This window comes from Hydra vulgaris, chromosome 07, assembly GCF_038396675.1.
Source record: "Hydra vulgaris chromosome 07, alternate assembly HydraT2T_AEP".
NCBI lineage: Eukaryota > Metazoa > Cnidaria > Hydrozoa > Anthoathecata > Hydridae > Hydra > Hydra vulgaris.
In genome coordinates this window covers 35,179,040-35,198,658 of record NC_088926.1, presented here as the reverse complement: position 1 = coordinate 35,198,658, position 19,619 = coordinate 35,179,040, and the positions used below count along the sequence as shown (strand labels likewise).

At 28.9% G+C, this 19,619-nt stretch overlaps 2 protein-coding genes across 4 annotated transcripts in view; both read left to right on the top strand.

Annotated features, from left to right (window-relative positions):
* LOC100202128 (DEP domain-containing protein 1A) overlaps positions 1-3,945 on the top strand; it is a 60,779-nt gene extending 56,834 nt beyond the window's left edge. For both annotated transcript variants that reach the window (XM_065801717.1, XM_065801715.1), the window contains one exon: positions 3,513-3,945. In XM_065801717.1, coding sequence (XP_065657789.1) covers positions 3,513-3,602 — 90 coding nt within the window. In that variant the 3' untranslated portion in view covers positions 3,603-3,945. The remainder of the gene's footprint in view (positions 1-3,512) is intronic.
* A 3,453-nt stretch (positions 3,946-7,398) lies between these two features.
* Positions 7,399-19,619, top strand: part of LOC101234624 (ankyrin repeat and SOCS box protein 8) — a 38,458-nt gene continuing 26,237 nt past the window's right edge. For both annotated transcript variants that reach the window (XM_065801713.1, XM_065801714.1), the window contains exons 1-2: positions 7,399-7,724; positions 17,263-17,413. In XM_065801713.1, the coding sequence (XP_065657785.1) occupies positions 7,620-7,724; positions 17,263-17,413 (256 nt within the window). In that variant the 5' untranslated portion in view covers positions 7,399-7,619. The remainder of the gene's footprint in view (positions 7,725-17,262; positions 17,414-19,619) is intronic.

Genomic DNA, 19,619 nt, shown 5'->3' with positions numbered 1-19,619 from the left:
ATTATATGTTATCCATATTTTCAGCATAAGTTCCTATGACAAAAATTTTTGACCTACTCAATAGTATTGCCCCCCCCCCCTCCCCATATAATTTTTGTTCCTACGGGCTTGATATATATATATATATATATATATATATATATATATATATATATATATATATATATATGTATATATATATATATATATATATATATATATATATATATATATGTATATATATTTGTTTTTAAAAGGTATTTTTCAAAATATTAGATTTTAACATAAGTACATTTGAAAAATGTATTGTTGAAAGATATTGTTTGTTATATATAGGGTAGATTAGGGTAATATGAGCACCTTGGTAATATGAGCATACTTAAAGATGTAAGCAGTAAAGTTAAAGTTGCTTTGTATTTTTTGAATCGACTTTATGTGGTCATAACATAAATCAGTACAATTAGCATAACTTTTATGCAGTAATTAGCAGCTATCTTATTGTTAATATGCTGTTAAATTTTTTGCATTGTTAAAGTAATATCATCACACATGAATAATTCTGTGGCACGAAATTTTAGTGCTAAAATAAAATAAAAAAATTTTTCATAATAAAAAATATGTTAGCTAAAAATCCAAATCATTTTTGTTTGAAAAACAATGCATAAAAACATTAAGTTTTGACCTAATTTAAAGATGCCATTTTTGTGTAATATGAGCATGCTCAAATTACCCAGTGTTTTTTATTAAAATGACCTAGTTTAAAGTCCTAAAATAGCAGTGGTTTTAATTGCTTTTTAAATAAAAACAAAACATAGTAAAAAATTTTAATGTTTTAACAATACTAAATATTTTTCTGTAATTTAAATTCAATAACTTTGAATTTTTATCATTTAAAAGTTTGAGTTAATAAATATCCAAGTGAATAGTGAGCAGGAATCCCTAAAAATTGTTTATTCGCAAAAGTTTTGAATCCAGCATAATTAATTTTGAAAATATTCCAGTTTTCGCTTAAGGTGCTCATATTACCTTAATCTACCCTACATTTTTATTCATCGCGAATAAGGTAGAGCGGGGCATATAGGGATACTTAAGAAACAAATGCTAGTTGCGGATAAACTAATCATAAACAACACTGTTTTTTTTATAAATTTCCTAAAATTTATTGATATAAGAAAATGAAAAAACAAAAAAAAAAATTCTAAAAATAAGTTACCACCACCTAACGAAACTCAAGACTAGCAAAACTTTTACATTTTGCAAGCAGCAGTTATTCGTCAATTGAAAAGCCTTTAAAATGATGAAAAATGAAGGCTATCTATTGCTTTAATATGTTCAAAGTATGATGGCTATCTATCTAATCTATCTATCTAATCTATCTATCTAATCTATCTAATCTATCTATCTAATCTATCTATGCGGTAGTGGTGTAGTGGTAAAGCGCTCGCTTCATAAGTGAGAGGTTCCGAGTTCGATCCCCACTACGTCCCTGGTAGTACCGCGCTCAACTTGTTTCTCCGCGCAGCGGCCTTGTTCGTCAAGGTTCGTGTTTCGGAGTTATAGAGTTGAGAGAGGGTTATAACCACTATTAAGTAGCCTCCTCATCTGTAGTGGCTTTATCGGCTTTATCGAATAACAAAAAAAAAAAAAAAATCTATCTAACTATCTAATCTATCTGATCTATCTAATCTATCTAAAAAATGAAGGCTATCTATCGCCTAAATATGTACTTAGAATTATAAAGCTGCTGTTACATAAGCCATATGTAACAGCAGCTTTATAATTCTAAGTTCCTTTTTACTCACAGCTAAAACTGCATTTCATCCCGTTTTGAATGATTGATCTTTCGTATATAATATCTTACCTTCTTTGTTTACATTAAATGCTATTAATAATCAAAGTTAAGTTATAAAAATTAGAATTTCTTTGAATTTATTACTTAAATTTTCTAAATGAAAATAATAATATTTTACATTAAAAATAAAATCATCAAACGGTAAACAGCATCACGAAATGGTAGTAATATACTCAATTATATAAATAGCTTATTGTCTCGATATGCCCCACTCAAGTCATTTTACTGAAAATAATACTATTCAAAAAGTTCAATTCCAAATATTTTTCTAAAACCAGAATCTAAAAGAGGATAAAAAATACTGTCTGTAAAATATAAACTTTTTATAAATAAAGCAAGTTCGCAATAGTCCAAGATAAATCTTTTGTCGTTGTATCGCTTAAGAAAATACGCAAATTTTGTTTTTCGCAAACTTACTGATGCATTTTAGTATTTCTAAAATTAAATTTTTTTGACAATAATGAATTGCAACGATTTAAAATGTTTTATCAAAAAAACTTTTTTAGCTGAGATATAAGGCTTTAGGTATAACTGTCCCATTATACCCCGCTGTCCTGATATACCCCGCTCTACCCTACATGCCATTCGTGTAATTGTATAGTGTTTAAACAATAAAATCATAAGTCTTATATTGGGCGCTTTAATCCTTCGATCATTGTTGCATAGACAATAAGTACAGTTAACATAGAAGGTATCATCTATAAATATTGTAACCAACTCAAAAAAAGAATTTTATCAAATACTCAACACATAAGTTTACTCTTAAATTGTTGTAATTGTTGTAATTAACAACCTCAAATTGCTCTAAAAACGAACATTTTATTTTTGTAGCAAAAGTATTGTTACTTTGCACAGTTGGTCAGAATAGCTTTAAAATTTGCTAATTGAAGAAAATGAAAAATAGATTTTTTTTTTGGTAATTATTTATTATAGAGATTTTGTTCAATCTTATGGACTTGTTTTAGTCATCTTAGGAGTAATCATAAACCCTACAAAACCTATTATTCAAAGCAACTTATTTGTTTAAAAATAACTCGCCTGCTCGAGTTATTTTTACTCTTTTGTTTTTACAATGTTAAAAAAAGCAAAATTTTTTAGGTATTCGGCATTTTTAGTTCTGTAACTAAAGTTAATAATCATTAAATAATGTTTACGTGCTCGCGATATTAACTATAAGGCCTTTGAAAAAATAGTATTTTAATATATATATATATATATATATATATATATATATATATATATATATATATATATATATATATATATATATATATATATATATATATATAAATAGATATATATAAATATCATTTAAATATTTATATGGACACTAATTCAGATATTTTTAACTTCTTTTTATTGAATTCTGATCTTGTTATCTCCAGTAAGCGTATATTACATAAAAAGTTACACAAACTTCCAAAAGTAGCACTAGATTTACTGAAACCTCCAGATGTACATGTTAATCTTCAGAATGATGATGATGATTTTTTTTTTAATTTTTTTTCAGATTATAAACCTAAATATTAAAAAGTTTAAAAATTACTTTTCTTAGGTCTAACAAGAGTTTGACCTAATAAACGTTTTGTTATTTTAATTAAATTATGTTTAAATTTATTTTCTATTAAATAGACTTTTTTTAAATTTTTTAGCACTTAAGAAACTTTTGATATTATTTTAGTTTGAAAAGACATATCCTGAAATATATGCCGAATACAATCGCCGAAAAGCTCTGCTACCAAAAACAGGTTCATCGTCGTCTCAATCTTAACGTTATGTTTTTCATCGTGTATATTCAAGATCGATTGAAATTTTGGAGTAAACTTAAAACATTTTTCAATTTGAGGCAAAAAAAACTCTTAGATAATAAAAAAAACGTAAGGGGGAGAAATTGGAAATCAAATAAAATTGGATCTAAATGTTCGACAGAAAATGGATCAAATAAAAGTGGAAACATAATGTTACTTTCCAGTTATGTTTTAAGATAAATAAAAACATAAAGTCAGACAAATTATTTAACTATAAGTTAAAATTTTTTATTAAATTATATTTCTATTAAATTACATGTTAACAAATTTCTTATGTAAAATATATTTTTTAGTATTTTTTTTTTTTTAATTCTTTTTAGATTTTTTTAAAAGCAACAACTCTTTTTCGCCTTCGGTTTCTAATTATTTTTTAAAAGCGACAACTCTTTTTCGCCAAATTCTAAACTGTTTTTCTCCTTCAGTTTCTAATTATTAAACCAATTGTAATATAAATAAACACATTTAGTATTTAAATAAACGCTTTTTAGTTCATATATTTTAAAAATTGTTCATATATTAATTTCCAAAGATGTACTCATGTTTTTACACGTATTAACACCTGTGTATAACTTTTCTTAGGCTAAAATGAACCTATAGCAGGAGCCCAAAAAGTGAAAATACAAGGTTAAGGTCAATTTTTTTCAGGCAAAGCTTTGTTCTGGTTTGTAGTTGCTTCACGTCTTTTGCTTGCCTTACTCTCATATACTTTGCCTTTCAAAATAGCTCAAAAGTCTTCTATTGGACGACACTCCGGTACGGCTGCGCGGATTGTCAACTTCGGATGGTCACGGTTTTAGCATAATGCGATGACGCCAGGTCCGGCCAAAATATATAATTACCATCGGCATGATGACCGTTGATGAACGGCACTAATCTTCTCTTTATACAATTAATTTCAGATGGCTTATCGACTGCAAGGCCGCTGGGGACAAAAAATGGCTTTGAAATACCTTTGTCAGAAGCGGCCAGCCAGACAAGCACCTTGGGTGCGAACTTGGGCTTTTTGCGATATTTAACACTTGGGTGGAGTCTTGCCTCTGTTGCTAGAGTAGTAGGTGCTGTTTCCATTAATTGTTGAGTGTGACAGCGTAAAGTAAAACTCGTCGTCAAGGATGACCGATTTTCCTTTAAAATCACAATAAAGACGATCAATGCTGGTTTTGATTCACTAATTCTGGTTCTCTTGTCAATGAGGTATACCCTGTTTTGTATAACTTTTGATGTCAGTGTACTTGGCAAGAGTTTTAATGATATGTAAATGACTGCATCCATATTTTCGACCAGCTTGCCTCAGCGAAACTCGGTCACTGTGATCAAATATGGTTTTCAGGCGCTAGAGACTCTTAGGGGTCACGATTTTGGCCACACGACCACTTCCTTGCACTCCTTTGTGCCCAGAATCATTCTCAACACGTTTGATTATATCATAGATAGTGCTTCTGGGAATTTTTTCAGCATTGAAGTGAGCTACTGTCAACTTTTTACCTTGCAGTTTATTATTCAAATAGAACTCGTAAATCCGTTTTCTTACCTCTTCTTGCTTGGCCATCATTATTTTCTTAATTATTATTAATTATCTAAAAACAAGTAAATTAACTTATAGAGAATTAAATAAGCTTTAAAATGGATATAAGCATGAAAAAAAAAAAAAAAGCTTGTGGGATTTAAAATTCAGTTAAAGCTTGTCCGGATTTTCAGTAACCACCCGTTATTCAACAAAAATTATTTTATTATTAATTTATTTTATTACCAAAACCGAAAAGAATTTTGTAAAACTAATAAAGGAAGTTAAATTTTTTTTTGCTCCAGTATTTTTATCATTTATATATTTGTACTTAGATTTGTTTTGTTCGGGAACTTATTGTAATTTATCCTATTTATAAAAAAAGAAAAAGAAATAAAGAACAAATAAACTCAACAAATCCATGAAATAATAAACAAACGAAGAAAAAAAAAAAACGTTTAATAAAAAAAAAAAGCATGAGTGTGAGAGGAAGGTACAAGGAAACATAATGTATTTTCCTGTTATGCTTCACATGAAGCATTGCAGGAACAAACATTTGCGCAACTCTGCATAAATTCAAACTGACATGACTGCGCCAGCAGAATTTGCAAATGCTGGTATAAGTGCAAACCTTAATAAAAGCAAAACGATATATGTGTAAACTCTTAAAAAAAAGGTATCAACATACAACTAATGATTGGTTGAGACAATTGTATTAAAATGTACATGTATTTACTATAAGATTTTAGTTAAAAAGTTATAACCATTTAGCGCACTTTTAGCAGTTTGCATTTCCGCAACTGCTTAACCCTAAAAAAGATTTACATTTACTCAACATTACACTAACTCCGGTTTGCACTTGCAACATTTGCATTTACGCAGACTCTCATTTATGAAATCCCCACTTTAACAGTTGCTCCCAGGAACGGTATTAGAGAAAATAAATGAACGTATTGTGCTTCATATATCAAAAAATAAATTAAAATTAGACAAGCAAACAAAACATTTCAATTAGAAAAACTATTTTTAGTAAAAAATAATTTTTAGGTTAAAATATTTTTTCAAAACTGAACACGGTTTTAAGACCTAAATAAAAGCCATAGCGCAGCGATTAGGTTCTAGAGACCAGAACCACAAATGTAAACAAGAGGTTTAAGGTTCAAAGTCGTCTCTGGCTAGATGATATTGGAGAGGAGATAGACGTAAATTTCCTGGTTCTTCGACAGTGCCCTGTGACAAAACTGTAAGGTTATTCTGAAGCACTTTAATTACTTTAAAATAAAATTGGCCTAAATACAAACTAAAAGTCACTTTGATGAACTTTTTCTTTTCATAATTACTTCTAAGTAATTATATATATATATATATATATATATATATATATTATTATTATTATTATTATTATTATTATTATTATTATTATTGTTATTATTATTATTATTATTATTATTATTATTATTATTACTATTATTATTTTTACTATTGTTATTATTGCTATTATTGTTATTATTATTATTGACTCAACCGATTATTATTCCTCATACTTTTTGGCCGTTCCAAACCGGGTATTATTGACTCAAAATAGGATGTGAGAAATTTGTATATCAAAGACTCACATTATATTAGGGGGGCAATACTACTGGGTAGGTCAAATGCTAGTAGGTCTAAAATTTTGTCTAAAGAACTAACGCCGAAAATACGGATAACAAATCGGTCTTTTCTATCCTTTTTTTTCTTTTATATCTTAATTTATATTCGTTTGCTTTTTTCTAAAAACTAACTTCAAAATTATTTGAAAAATTATTTGGGTGGGGTGGGGGGTGGGGGAGGGGGAATGCCCCTGCTGACCCCCCGGTTGCTACGGGCTTGATTAATACTGTAACAAATATACATAAACTGCAAAAAAAAATCATACCACGTGAAAGATAATTAAATTTTACATAAGAATATCTTTTCTGCAAAAAATTCATTTTTTGGAAAAAAATTGACCATTATATAGGAATCACCTTAAACACAAAATATTTTCTACCTTCAACATTAAAAATGTTTTACCTAAATCTTTTTGAATAAAACTTATTTTGTTATTAATTTTAAAAATCATGATAATATATGAGAAAAAGAGTTAGGAACAGCATAACACTCTCCCTTATATCATTTTTATAGCAAATTCCGGTTGAAAAATTCACTCATGAATTTTCTCTTACAATTTTCAATAGGTTTTTATTAGGGAACTAGGAACGCTGATTAAAACCATTAGTCATAAGTCCGAAACACTTGTGTTTATATTGTGTTTTCATTGCGCCGAAAAACTTGTGTTTATATTTTTAAGATAAGATCTTTGAATTATTTTTAAATAAAATAATTAATGTATTGCTATTATGCTTAAGCTGATAAAACATTGTGCACTTATTCTTGTTAATATTATAATCTTATATATATGATATAATAAGCATATGAGTTAAGTAAGATATTAAATATGGATGATTGGGAATCTGATATTGTACCTATACAATTTGAAACTCCAGAAGAGAGACAACTATCGTTGTTTTGTAATGCTTCGAGTGCTGGGGATATTACAACAGTATGTTTTTTTTTATAGATGAAAAATATAATAATTTTATATAGCATATAAAATAGTGTTCTTTACATTTATTGTTAACAATTTTTGTTAGAGATGAGTATTTTGTTAAAAAACAATGTGAGATTATTTCACAGTATAATTATCTTCCCATTTCAAGTAAGTCATAATTTATTTATATAGAAGATATATGTCATTCTGTCATATATCTTGTGCATTATTGCAGCAATACTTTGGGTTGTTTTAATATAATATAAAGTGTAAAAGTTATGCGTTTTTGCATGTAAAAAGCATAACTTTTATGCAATGAAGGTTTAGCTATAACATTGCAATCTATATGCTATAGGGTGTTGTAAAAAATATTAGTTTAGTTTTAAAATATATCCAACAAAATAAGAAAGATTTTCTGTGACAATTTCTGTGACAACAGAAAAATAGTAAGCAATTAAAAAGTTTCAACAATACTTTTTATTTTTTTACTTTTTAATTTTTTATTCTGATTCACTCCCACTAAGGCTGAAAGCAACCATTATTAAGTTAGGAGTTACTAGAAATAAAGCATAGAATTATAGAGCAAGGAATCAGTTGACAGAAGACTGTCAGGAAAACATGAAGATGGGAGAGAGTTCCAAAGGGTTGAAGTGGGGGAAAAAACTAGATGAATAAAAATTTTTAGTGCCTGCAAGGGCAGATACAGTAAAATAGTGAGACTTAGCTGAATGACGAGTCAAGCAAGAATGAGTTTTAATTGATGGAACTAGAGATGATAACTCTTTTGAGCAGCAACCATAATAGTATTTGTAGAAAAGAGAAAAAGATGCAACTTTACGATGATGGGAAAGATTTAGCAGATAGAGCAGGTACAACTAAATTTACAATGTATTTTTGGACCTTGTCTAGAAGAGAATGAGCATCATTAGAAGAACCAGCCTAAATATGCCAAAAGTATTCGATTCAGGGACAAAAATATGTTGGAGGATGACTTTAATAAAGTGGTTAGAAAGAAACAATTTGATAGTCTCAAAATTTTTTCCAGATAAACGATATAAAACAAGCTTAAGGAAAAGACCAGCATGCCAAACTTTGTCGAAAACCTTAGATGTTTCAAGAACAATAGCCCTAGCCTCTCCACCTTCATTTAATGCACAATAAAGTCTTTCAGTCACAGCAGTTGGTAAGTTAGTCGTAGAGCGAGAGGATCAACAGCTGTATTGATTGTCTGACAATAAGTTATTTGTCTCAAGATGGGATGTGAGAAATTTGTTTATCAAAGACTCAAAGACCTTGCTAATAACAGAAAGAAGACTAATCGAACGATAGTTGGAAGGGTCCTGAGTTTTTGAAAATTTGAACAACAGGTGCCATTTTTCAGCAGGCAGGAAAACAAGATTTAGTCACTTAAATAGTTTAGAGAGAACTGAAGAAAGTTCTGAAACTAATTTTATAAGATTATGACAAGAATGTTGTCTGGATTACAAGCTGTAAAAGAGTTTAATTTAGATATGACTTTAGCAACGGAAGCTGGAGTGGTTTGAATGTCTAACAATGGGTTGACCTGTTTAATTAGAGTGGAAGGAAGATTCGCCATAAGTCAAATTAGAAAAAATTCTTTGCAAATAGTTCTACCTGGAGAGGTAATAAGATATTAATAATAGAGAGGCAATACGTGATTAATATCAGTTCCATAAATGAGAGATGGAATGTTAGACCTACCCTTGGTAATGATGCTGTTTCCAAAATTTTCCAAATGTCTTTAGAGCCTAACTTCTGAGATAAGGTACAAGATTTAGTTAGCTGAGAATAATGGAACTTAGCATCTGACAGCACCTTTTTACATTGATTTCTTACAATAATAAGTTGCCGTTTGTTCTCAAGGAAGTTGTTCTTTTGAAAAAGATGAAAAAATGATTATAGTTAGATAAAGCAACTGCACAAGAGGGTGAAAATCATGGAGTAGAACAAGGCTTGGCTTGGAACAGACAAGAAGGAATTCGTTCAAAAGCTTCCATTCCTGCCTGAATCCAGGAGATTACATAGGAGGTGCATTTTTCAGTTGAGAGGGAAAAGAAAGGACTTTCTTTTCCCTCTCAGCCGACTGAGAGGACTGTCAGGAAGAAAATCTAGAAAAGAATCCCAGTCAGCTTTAGGGTAGTAGTAAGTAGTGTGATGATAGGGTGAGTCCGAAAAGGAGGTACAAAATGAAAGATTTAAAGAAATCATGGCATGGTCAGAACCACCTAAAGAGGTTCTATAAGTGAATTGATGCATATGTATACCTTTAAGCCAATCATGTGACTATTGGAGTCTTGACAATCAAAGGATAATCAACACTGAGATTAGAAGAAGGAAGAGCAGAATTCAAATTTTTTTTACTCAGAGCAAGCAAGTCTGGTGAATTAATTTACAGAGACACCATCCATGCGCAACATTGCACTGTTAATACTCTGATATTTTCCAGCTGTTGATGGAATCAGCCTCTCTGAAATCTACCACAGAGTTCAGGAAACCTTACTACCAGCTGGCCTCAGAACCATTAAACTGAGATGTACCCTTATTAGAAGATTCAGAGATGTACCCTTATTAGAAGTTAATAGGAAGAGTTGTATAACCACTATAAAAGAGACACAAGCAAAAACCTATGAGAAGAGTCAAGAAGATCCAGCATTCATCATCCTAGGCAGGAAACAATGTAACACATCTACGCCAGTCCAATAGATGAAAAAGGGGTTCTTGAGGAACCTGACCTGATCAGGTCAGGTTAGGTCAAAGGAATCTGATCTAATGGCCCAGGTCAGGTCAGGTTCTCCTAACATGACCTGGAGTAATTAAAAGAACTTAGAATATTTGCTACATGTGTTTTGATTAATTTGGTAAAAATGAAATTTCATTGAAAATACATTACTTATTAAAACTCTAAGGAGTGTATAATTCCATTTAAGTATCAGGTTAGTTATGATTATGATGTGGTAATCAGCTGGATAATTTATCATAACAAGTTAGTAAATTATCAAGCTGATTTAAATCTTGCATAGTAGTTTAAGAAAACTCAATGGTTACAATACCTATCTGGTTTCTAGACCTCTCATTCACCATGTCTTTTTTGCTTTAAAATAAACAGTAGTTTAAATTATTTAAAAACAACATGCCTAATATGTTGTTTTTAATATCAGCTTCTATGTCAGCAGAACAATAGGGAATATTTAATCAATATAAAATCAATATTGTAAAAAAATGGAATTTACAAGCTCATGCAGAAAATATGAGCTCATATGGAAATATGAAATTTTTGTTTGTTGTAAAGCTTGTGTTTACAACAAACAGCGGTTTTAAACCGCAGTTGTAAACACAAGCTTGTAAAAAAAAACATTTCTTTTAATGATGCACATGATGGTGTAGAAGGTAAAAATTGAAGATTTTTTAATCATATTTACTCTCTTATTAAATTACAGGCATGATGGCTCCTGATGGTTGTGTTTGTAATTTAAAAAAAAAAGTGGTAAAAAGATGCATTTAACTTAGTTTAGACAAATATAACATCTGTTTAACAACTAGCTATTTATACTTCTTTTGAACGTTGTGGTTTACTAAAAAAGCATTTTATTAGACATCTACAATTAACAAACTTAAGGAGACTAGAGACAAGCTTGTCTGCTAAAAACTTGCAAAGAGTCAGAAGTCCTTTTTTATGCAAGCCTAAAGTAAATAAACAATACTTTTAATTCTAATTTTGTTAAATGTTTTTTTGCTATTGGTCCTCTCATACAGTCTTCGAAGCCATCCCATAAATATTTGTTTAAATAACATTCCTATGTATGTTAGAAAAAAAAGAGTTAAGTTTAAATGCAAATATGAATGGATCAGTGAAAAAGTTCTTAGATACATCAGATAACTATAAAAATATGAAATCTACTTCCATACATCATCAGTGACATCTGTGTTTCTTTGCCTACATCAAGTTGTTTATGAATGAAAAAATTTCTTTAAAAAAGAAGTTGTGTGTTTAGGATTGTTATCCTGCTGGTATATCGATCCACAAGGGATTTTATTCTATTAATGAGGAAGCGTAATGCTTTTACAAGTCTTTGTATATTTCTTGATCCATAGTTCCAGTATATCTATGGATATATACTGGAACTATATAAAATTTTTCTCTGCATTTAGAGGTAAGCAGCTTGTATTTAACCTCATGTATTGTACCTCCTGGACGTCTAACATACCAGATTCCATCTAATCTGTACAGCATAAAACTTGTTTTCATAACTAAAAAAATTCTTTGATGATTGTTGACTACTCCACTTTAGATACGGTGATGCAAATTTTTTTTGGGCATTTCTGTTTTTTAAGTAAATCAATGGCTTTTTAGCTTAGCATCTTCCAAGTAATTTTAGAGGTAGTATTTTTCCTAATGCATTTCCAAAATATCATGCTAATGTTTTAAGGTACTGTTGGCAAGAAATAGCTCCTTTTAATTACTCCAGGTAAGGTCAGGTTCAGGATCATCACAATCACCCTGCTACTGGTATAATGTAACCCAGTACTTCCTTCCCCATGCCCTGCTGGATTGTAGGGTGTGGTTTTTTAAGCAAAAGCTAGAGGAAACAAACTCTGACTTAAAAATCCCCTGCCTTGGGGCTCTTGGTTGAGTAAAGGCTAGAGATGGTGTCTCAATGAAAATACTCATCTTGGGCAGATGTTAACTGTATCCAGCAAAAATTCCCCTGCCTTGGGGCTCTTGGTTTAGTAAAGGCTAGAGAATATTTGTATTGATAAAAATACTCATCTTGGACAGAAATAAACTGCATCCAGCTACTGTCTTGTAGAAAGCCTCCTAGGCAAAGACTTTATGAGTAAGCAGAACAATTCTGCTAACCAGCTTAGAACCCCTTAGGGTTAATTAACAAGACTGAGAATATTGCATAGCTCATTGCTTAGGAGGCCATGCTCTATCTATGAATGAGTCAAGTTCACTTTAAACTTAAATTATGATAAAATTAATCCAAAATGTTAACTGTTCTAATTTATCTTTTATAAATATTTGTGGTCTGTGAAGCAACCTTCCATCAGTTGAATCTTACCTCTTTCAAAATTCACCAGACTTGCTTACTTTTAGTGAGATTAATTTAAATTCTTCTACTCCTTCTTCTGATCTCAGTGTTGATGGGTACTATCCTTTGATTGGCAAAGACTCCAATAATTGCATGCTTGGCTTGGGGGTATACATACGCATTAATTCACCTATTTGTTGTGAAATCGGTTTGAATTCTTTGACCATTCATTTGTGTGCTTCTGCTTAGCCAGGCTCAAACAGGAATGGCGTGCAATTGCCTTCTGTAACTGGCCATGCTAATAGTTTTTTCTTTTTACAACTTGACCATGACTGTTTTGATGTTTTAACAATTTAAATGCAATAAAAAAAAGTGTTATGTTATGAATAACTTTTAATTGTTAATCACGTAAAATAAAAATTTTAGAAATTTTTATTTTACGTGAAGGCTTTAAATAAAAATGTAAAATTAATTATAATGGTTGTTTAAATAAACGCATTTTGTATAAATTAATAAAAAATGTTATACATAATTTTTTTTTTGTAGGCATGTATTTTTTATGATAAATTTAAACGTTTGAAACTATTTTTCCATGTCTTCCTAAAAATCTTTTCAACAGTTATTTGAAAGAATTTTTTTTCAAGTTACTTTATTTTATGAATAAGTTCAAAACTTTTTTGTGACAATTTGCCAAGAACTCATTTACGAACATTTTATATGAATTATACAAGAATATAAAATAATTTTATTTACTTATATAAGCATGTATTTTATTGGTTAATGGAAAAGTTTTAAAGTATTTTGTAATGTTCATACTATTAATTTTTATAGTTAAATATATGGTTTTTTAAAATCTTCTAAACACACATTTTATTTTTTGGAATTTTTTTTTTTAATCAGGAAAGGAATGAATTAAACTCAATTAAAACTTAAACTTTTATATTAATTTTTAAATTTGTTACGTGAAACACTTATTAATAAAGTTACAAATTGCTTGTAATGCTCAAATTAAATTGCAAGTTTTTTTTCTTTCTATTTTTACAAGTAAAAGTTTAAAAGCTTTTTTCAACTTGGCTTACTAATTAGAGCATGAAATTATTAAAAATTATTATTTTAAAAAAACTGTTATTTAAAAAAATTTTTTTTTTTTTTTGCAAACTTTTTGAAAAATAAATGTTTATACAATTTAAAAATATTATATAAAACACTTTTTAATAAATTTGATGAAATTTGTTTATTTAATAAACAAAACAATTAATAGTAATTTGTTATTTAATTTAAAAGCGTTTTGCATAACTTTATTAAAATGTTTAAAAAGATAAGTTTTAATTACATATTTCAAACGCAATTAAAAATGTAACAGAAAGTTTTACTTCGAGTTTAAGTTTTTATTTTTAAATTAGTACTTATATGTTTTCTTTTTCGTAAGGAGTTGTTTTTACTTTATTAATAATATTTTTTTATTTTCCTAGCTTAAATTGAGCTTAACGTTAAATCATCAAAACATATAAACAATCCTGGTCAAGTTGTCACAAAAAAAAATCATTTGCGTGGTCAGCAAAAGCGCTCAATCGCTCGCCATTCCTGTCCAAGTCTGCTTAGCACCTCTTTACTCTATCAACTTTCTCTTTGTTCTTTATCATTTTCCTTCTTCCCAAGACTGCATTCTTTTAGATGATTTCTGATCAAATTAACCATCCATATTTTCTTTACCCCTCTGCCAATATTGTTGTTATTGGTGATTTTAATGCTCATCACACTAAATAGCTTGGCTCCAACTCCACTGACACTGCTGGTTATTAAAGCCTATAACTTCTGCATTTCTCAATATCTAACTCAGATAGTTAACTTTGTGACTTATTTTCCTGACAACCCTAATCATTTACCTTCATTCCTTTATTTATATCTTGTCTCTGACCTTAGCTTGTGGTCTGTTTTTCCTTTTCCTCCTTTTGGTGGTTCTGACCATGCAATTATCTCATTAAATCTTTAATTTCATTTTCATACTCACCCTATCATTGTACTACTTACTACTACCCCAAAGCTGACTGACAAATTCTTAGCGTGGTTTTCTTCATGGTGGTCTTTGGGCTGATATTTTTACCCTCTCAGCTGAAAAATGCATCTCCTAGGTCACCTGCTGGATTCAGGCAGGAATGGAAGCTTTTATTCCTTCTCGTCAGTTCCAAGTCAAGTTTGACTTTAGAGACTTTTGAAAAATCTTCAACAGTGTCATTAACAAGGGTAGGTCTAACAACCCATCTCTCATTCATGGGGCTGATCTCATTACTTCTCCCAAGGTTCTGGCAGAAATATTTACAAAGAACTTTACTTCAAGTTTGACTTTTGAATCTTATGTATATTTTCTTTCTTCCATTCCAATTATACAGGTTAACCCATTGTTAGACATTCAAATCATCCCAGTTTCCATTGCCAAAGTCATATCTCAATTAAACTCTTCTATGGTTGTGGTCCAGACAACATTCCTGTCATAGTCTTACACAATCGTTCTCCATAACCCTTTTCAATTCTCTTTAAACTATTTAATAAGTGTTTGACTAAGTCTTGTTTTCCTGCCTGCTGGAAAATGGCATCTGTTGTTCCAATTTTCAAAAACTCCGGTGAACATTCTGACCCCTCCAATTATCGTCCAATCAGTCTTCTTTCTGTTATTAGCAAGGTCTTTGAGTCTTTGATCAACAAATTTCTCATATCCCATCTTGAGTCAAATAACTTATTGACAACCAATACAGTTTTTGATCCTCATGCTCTATGGCTGACTTGTTAACTGTTGTCATTGAAAGATTTTATCATGCATTTGATGGAGGCAGAAAGGCTAGTGCTGTTGCTCTTAACATATCTAAGGCTTTTGAAAAAGATTGGCATGCAAGTCTTCTCGATAAGCTTGTTTCATATGGTGTATTTTAGAAAGTTTTTGAGATTATTAAATTGTTTTTTTCTAATCGCTTTATTAAAGTCATCCTTGAAAGTCAGCACTCTTCTTTATTTCCAGTAACTTCTGGGGTACCTCAAGGTTCTATCCTTGGTCCTGTTTTGTTTCTTATCTTCATTAATGATCTTCTTCACAACCTTACATCTAAAGTTGCTCTTTTTGCTGATGACTCATCTTTATACTCCTGTCTTGACAAAAAGTCTTCTCTTTTTGATCGCTTAGAACAGGCAGCTGATCTTGAATCTGATCTCACTTCTGTAAAAGATTAGGGCTCACTGTGGCTTGTAACTTCTAACTCCAACAAAACCCAGTTATTTACTGTGAGCAACTATTGCAATATTGTTGACATTCTTATATTAATGGTTAGCATTCTCTCTCTCTCTTTGTGTTTTCCTGACTTATACAACCTTCAACATTTTAAGTCTTCTGTCAACCGTTTCCTTGCTCTATAACTCTATTCTTTTTTTCTAGTAACTCCCAACTCAATAGTGGTTGCTTGCAGGCTTGTTGAATCAGAATTAAAAAAAAAAAATTAAATTAGCATGATTAAATAACATATTGTAGTAAATACTGTGGTAAATTCATTCCAAATATCTCATTTGAACATTTAATTCAACAACTGTCAAACTGAAATTTTTGTTGCTTAGTATCACAATTTTTTCATCCTAACAATGTGTTGTTTTGTGTGGTCTTCCTGGTTACTTTCGATTTTTTGCAGATTCAGTGAATTAATATCTCTTCATAATTTGTCCATCAACAGGCTTAACATCATTTAAAACATAATTTCCTGTATAACATTTGTTCTTGGCTAGCACCTAGCATATATTATATAAAGATTGCCTACATACTCTTTCAATACGTTAGGGCTGGCTTAAAGAATGATCCTCCTCATAGATAATGAAAGCTCATCATTGATGGCTCCTCATAGTTAACTATAATGATTCTACATGTTAATACTTAAATTTCCATAAATAAATTTTTATTTATAGAAAATACAAGACAGTCTTGTATACAATGTAGATTTGATTTTTATCAGAATAAAATTAGATACTTTTATTAAATTAGTTTTAAATTAAATTATATATTTTTTATCAGAATTAATTTATGTTTTTATGATCTTTAAAAAATCAGTCATTACAATAAAATAAAAACAAAATAAAAATAAACTTTATTTGAGTTTTTTTCATAAGTAAATAGCGCTTATATCAAACATAGTTGTCATTCAAATTTTTGTAACAAATATTTTTACATAAGCGTCATTCAAAAGTTAATGAGACTTTTTTTAAAATTAATTACTTCATTTTTTTTACCGCTTATAGAATAATTCTAAAGTTAAAAAATGATAAAAAGTCGCTTAACCGAAATCGCTTACTGGTTATGTAAAATTGCTTAAGGCGTACATAAATCGCTCTACGCTTAATGCTTTAAAACAAGGCCTGCCATGGTTAATACAATTAAGTAAAACTTTTATAAATAAATCTAATCTTTAAATAATTTTTAAAGTAATTTTTGTATTTTTAAATAAAGTTGTAATTATTTTTAGATGCAGGATATGTTGGAAAAAAAATTAGTTGAAGGTGTTAACCAACAAAGTCCTAAAAAAAAAGAAACAGCATTACATTATGCTTGCCGTGAAAAGAATATGGATTCAATCAAATTTCTAGTTGAGAAAGGTGCAGATGTCAATATTAAAGGTAGCAATGTTTCATATGTGTGTGTGTGTTTGTGCGTGTGTTTGTGTGTGTGTGTGTGTGTGTGTGTGTGTGTGTGTGTGTGTGTGTTTGTGTGTGTTATATCAAAAAATTCAATATATAGAAAAAATATTGCACAGGAAGTTAGGAATTGTTATAATATCAATATGTAATATCAGTGGTGTACAGACCTATTTTTGGTTGTTTGCCAGCATGGGTGACTGAAAGTAATCATTTAGCAAATGTTGGTTGCCCGTCAAAAATTTGAATTACCTGTCACAATTTTTTTTAAATGGTGACAACTCAAAATGGTGACTACTCAAAATGGTGACAACTCAAAAAAATTATTTTGATGTTTATTATTCTAATCAAAATGTGTTTTTTGTTTTCAAAAATATGTTTTCCTTTGATAGTTGAAAAATGTGTCTTGTCTAAAGTTTATATAATGGATTAACTTCAAAAAATGAATGTTTTAAAAAAATATGCCATAAAAACAAAGTAGATTAGGTGTTATTAATGCAAACATATTAAAACAGTTTTAAAGTTAATGCCATTAAAAATCAAAAGTTTTATAATTTCTAAATAGCATTTTAGTGTGTTTTATAGAAAAAATGAGAACTTAATTATATATTGAAACGTACTATTAACAATTATTTTTTTATATTGTATTTTGATGTAATATAACATATAGGTAAATGTTCTAATTTAAGTATAATTTTTAAATAATTAATATCTTTCTTGCGATTAAAAAACGCAAAGGATATTTTTATTTTAATAGTTTTATTTGAGTTGATAATGTTGTTTACTATCAAAAGAATTTGTTTTAACATTTTTAATTAGTTGAAACATTTTTTACAATTAATTTTAACACGCGGGTTTTGCTAAATTTTTTATACAATACAATAATATATTTATATACATATTTACATATTTATTTACAATAATATATATATATATATATATATATATATATATATATATATATATATATATATATATATATATATATATATATATACATTTATATTTATACTTTATTTATATTATTTATTTGCTCAAGTAATTATTCTTAAAAAACATTACATCAATTTCACTTGAAGCAAAAGTTTTCATTTCACTGTTAATTTTTAAAATTAATTATTAAAATTATTTATTTGTTAAAATAATATCAAAAATATTTTATTGAATATTGAAAATCTAATTTAGATTTTCAATTTCAATCTAAATTAAAAATCTAATTTAGATTTTTAATTTAGATTGAAATGTTATCAAATAAGATTTTAAGTAACGTTTCAAGATCACATATCCAAAGCTTTTGTTAAAGTTTTGCATGCTGAACCTCTCATCTTATAGTGTATCTAAAAAGTTTTTAAATTATCAAATCAGTCAAAAGTTTTGACCATGTAAAATTTGTAAACATAAAAAAAAAATCTTTTTAGTGCACTTTTATTTAGGTACTTTTTTAATCACCGCAATTTTTTGCCAAACATTTTCGTTTGACATAAGCATGAACATACTTAAATATGGAGTTTGCGCAATGTCTGAAAGCATCATATCTAAAACATCAAAAAATCCTGCCCATACCACTATAGGGGAGGTTATGCTTTTTTGCTATTAAGAAAGCAGCTTACCACGAAGAAAGAAAAGTATTACAAACATTTAGTTTATTAATAATTTTCAAAACAATTACTGATTTAACATATTTAAAAGTTGTTTTTTTAAACTATTTTAAAAAGTGTCATTTATAAAGGCAATTAAAACTTTTACACTCCCTTGAGTACCAACTATTCACATACAATAAATATACAAATATTTTAAAGATTCAATTCTTTTATGATAAATAATTGAAAACGTTACTACTCCAAGTATGCTTCTATAAAGCGTTACTACTCCATGTATGCTTTTATAAAAGTTTTGGCTATGAAAATAGCCATTTTTTAGTGTAACTAAACTATTCATTCAAATTCAATCAGCGTTTTTTCATTTTTGATCATAGACATTTCGACAATCGTTTTATTCTCTTTGAGTTAGTAGATACTCAGTTATTCTGCTGCACATCTTAGATGAGTTTTTTCCCGAAATTCCTGAAATTCCAGAAATTCACTTAAAACTTAATTTTCCAGAAATTTCCAGATGTTTTTTGCTAATAATTTGAAAAAAATTATATAAAACTTTAAATACCACAACGTTTGCATTTAAACAAATTCGT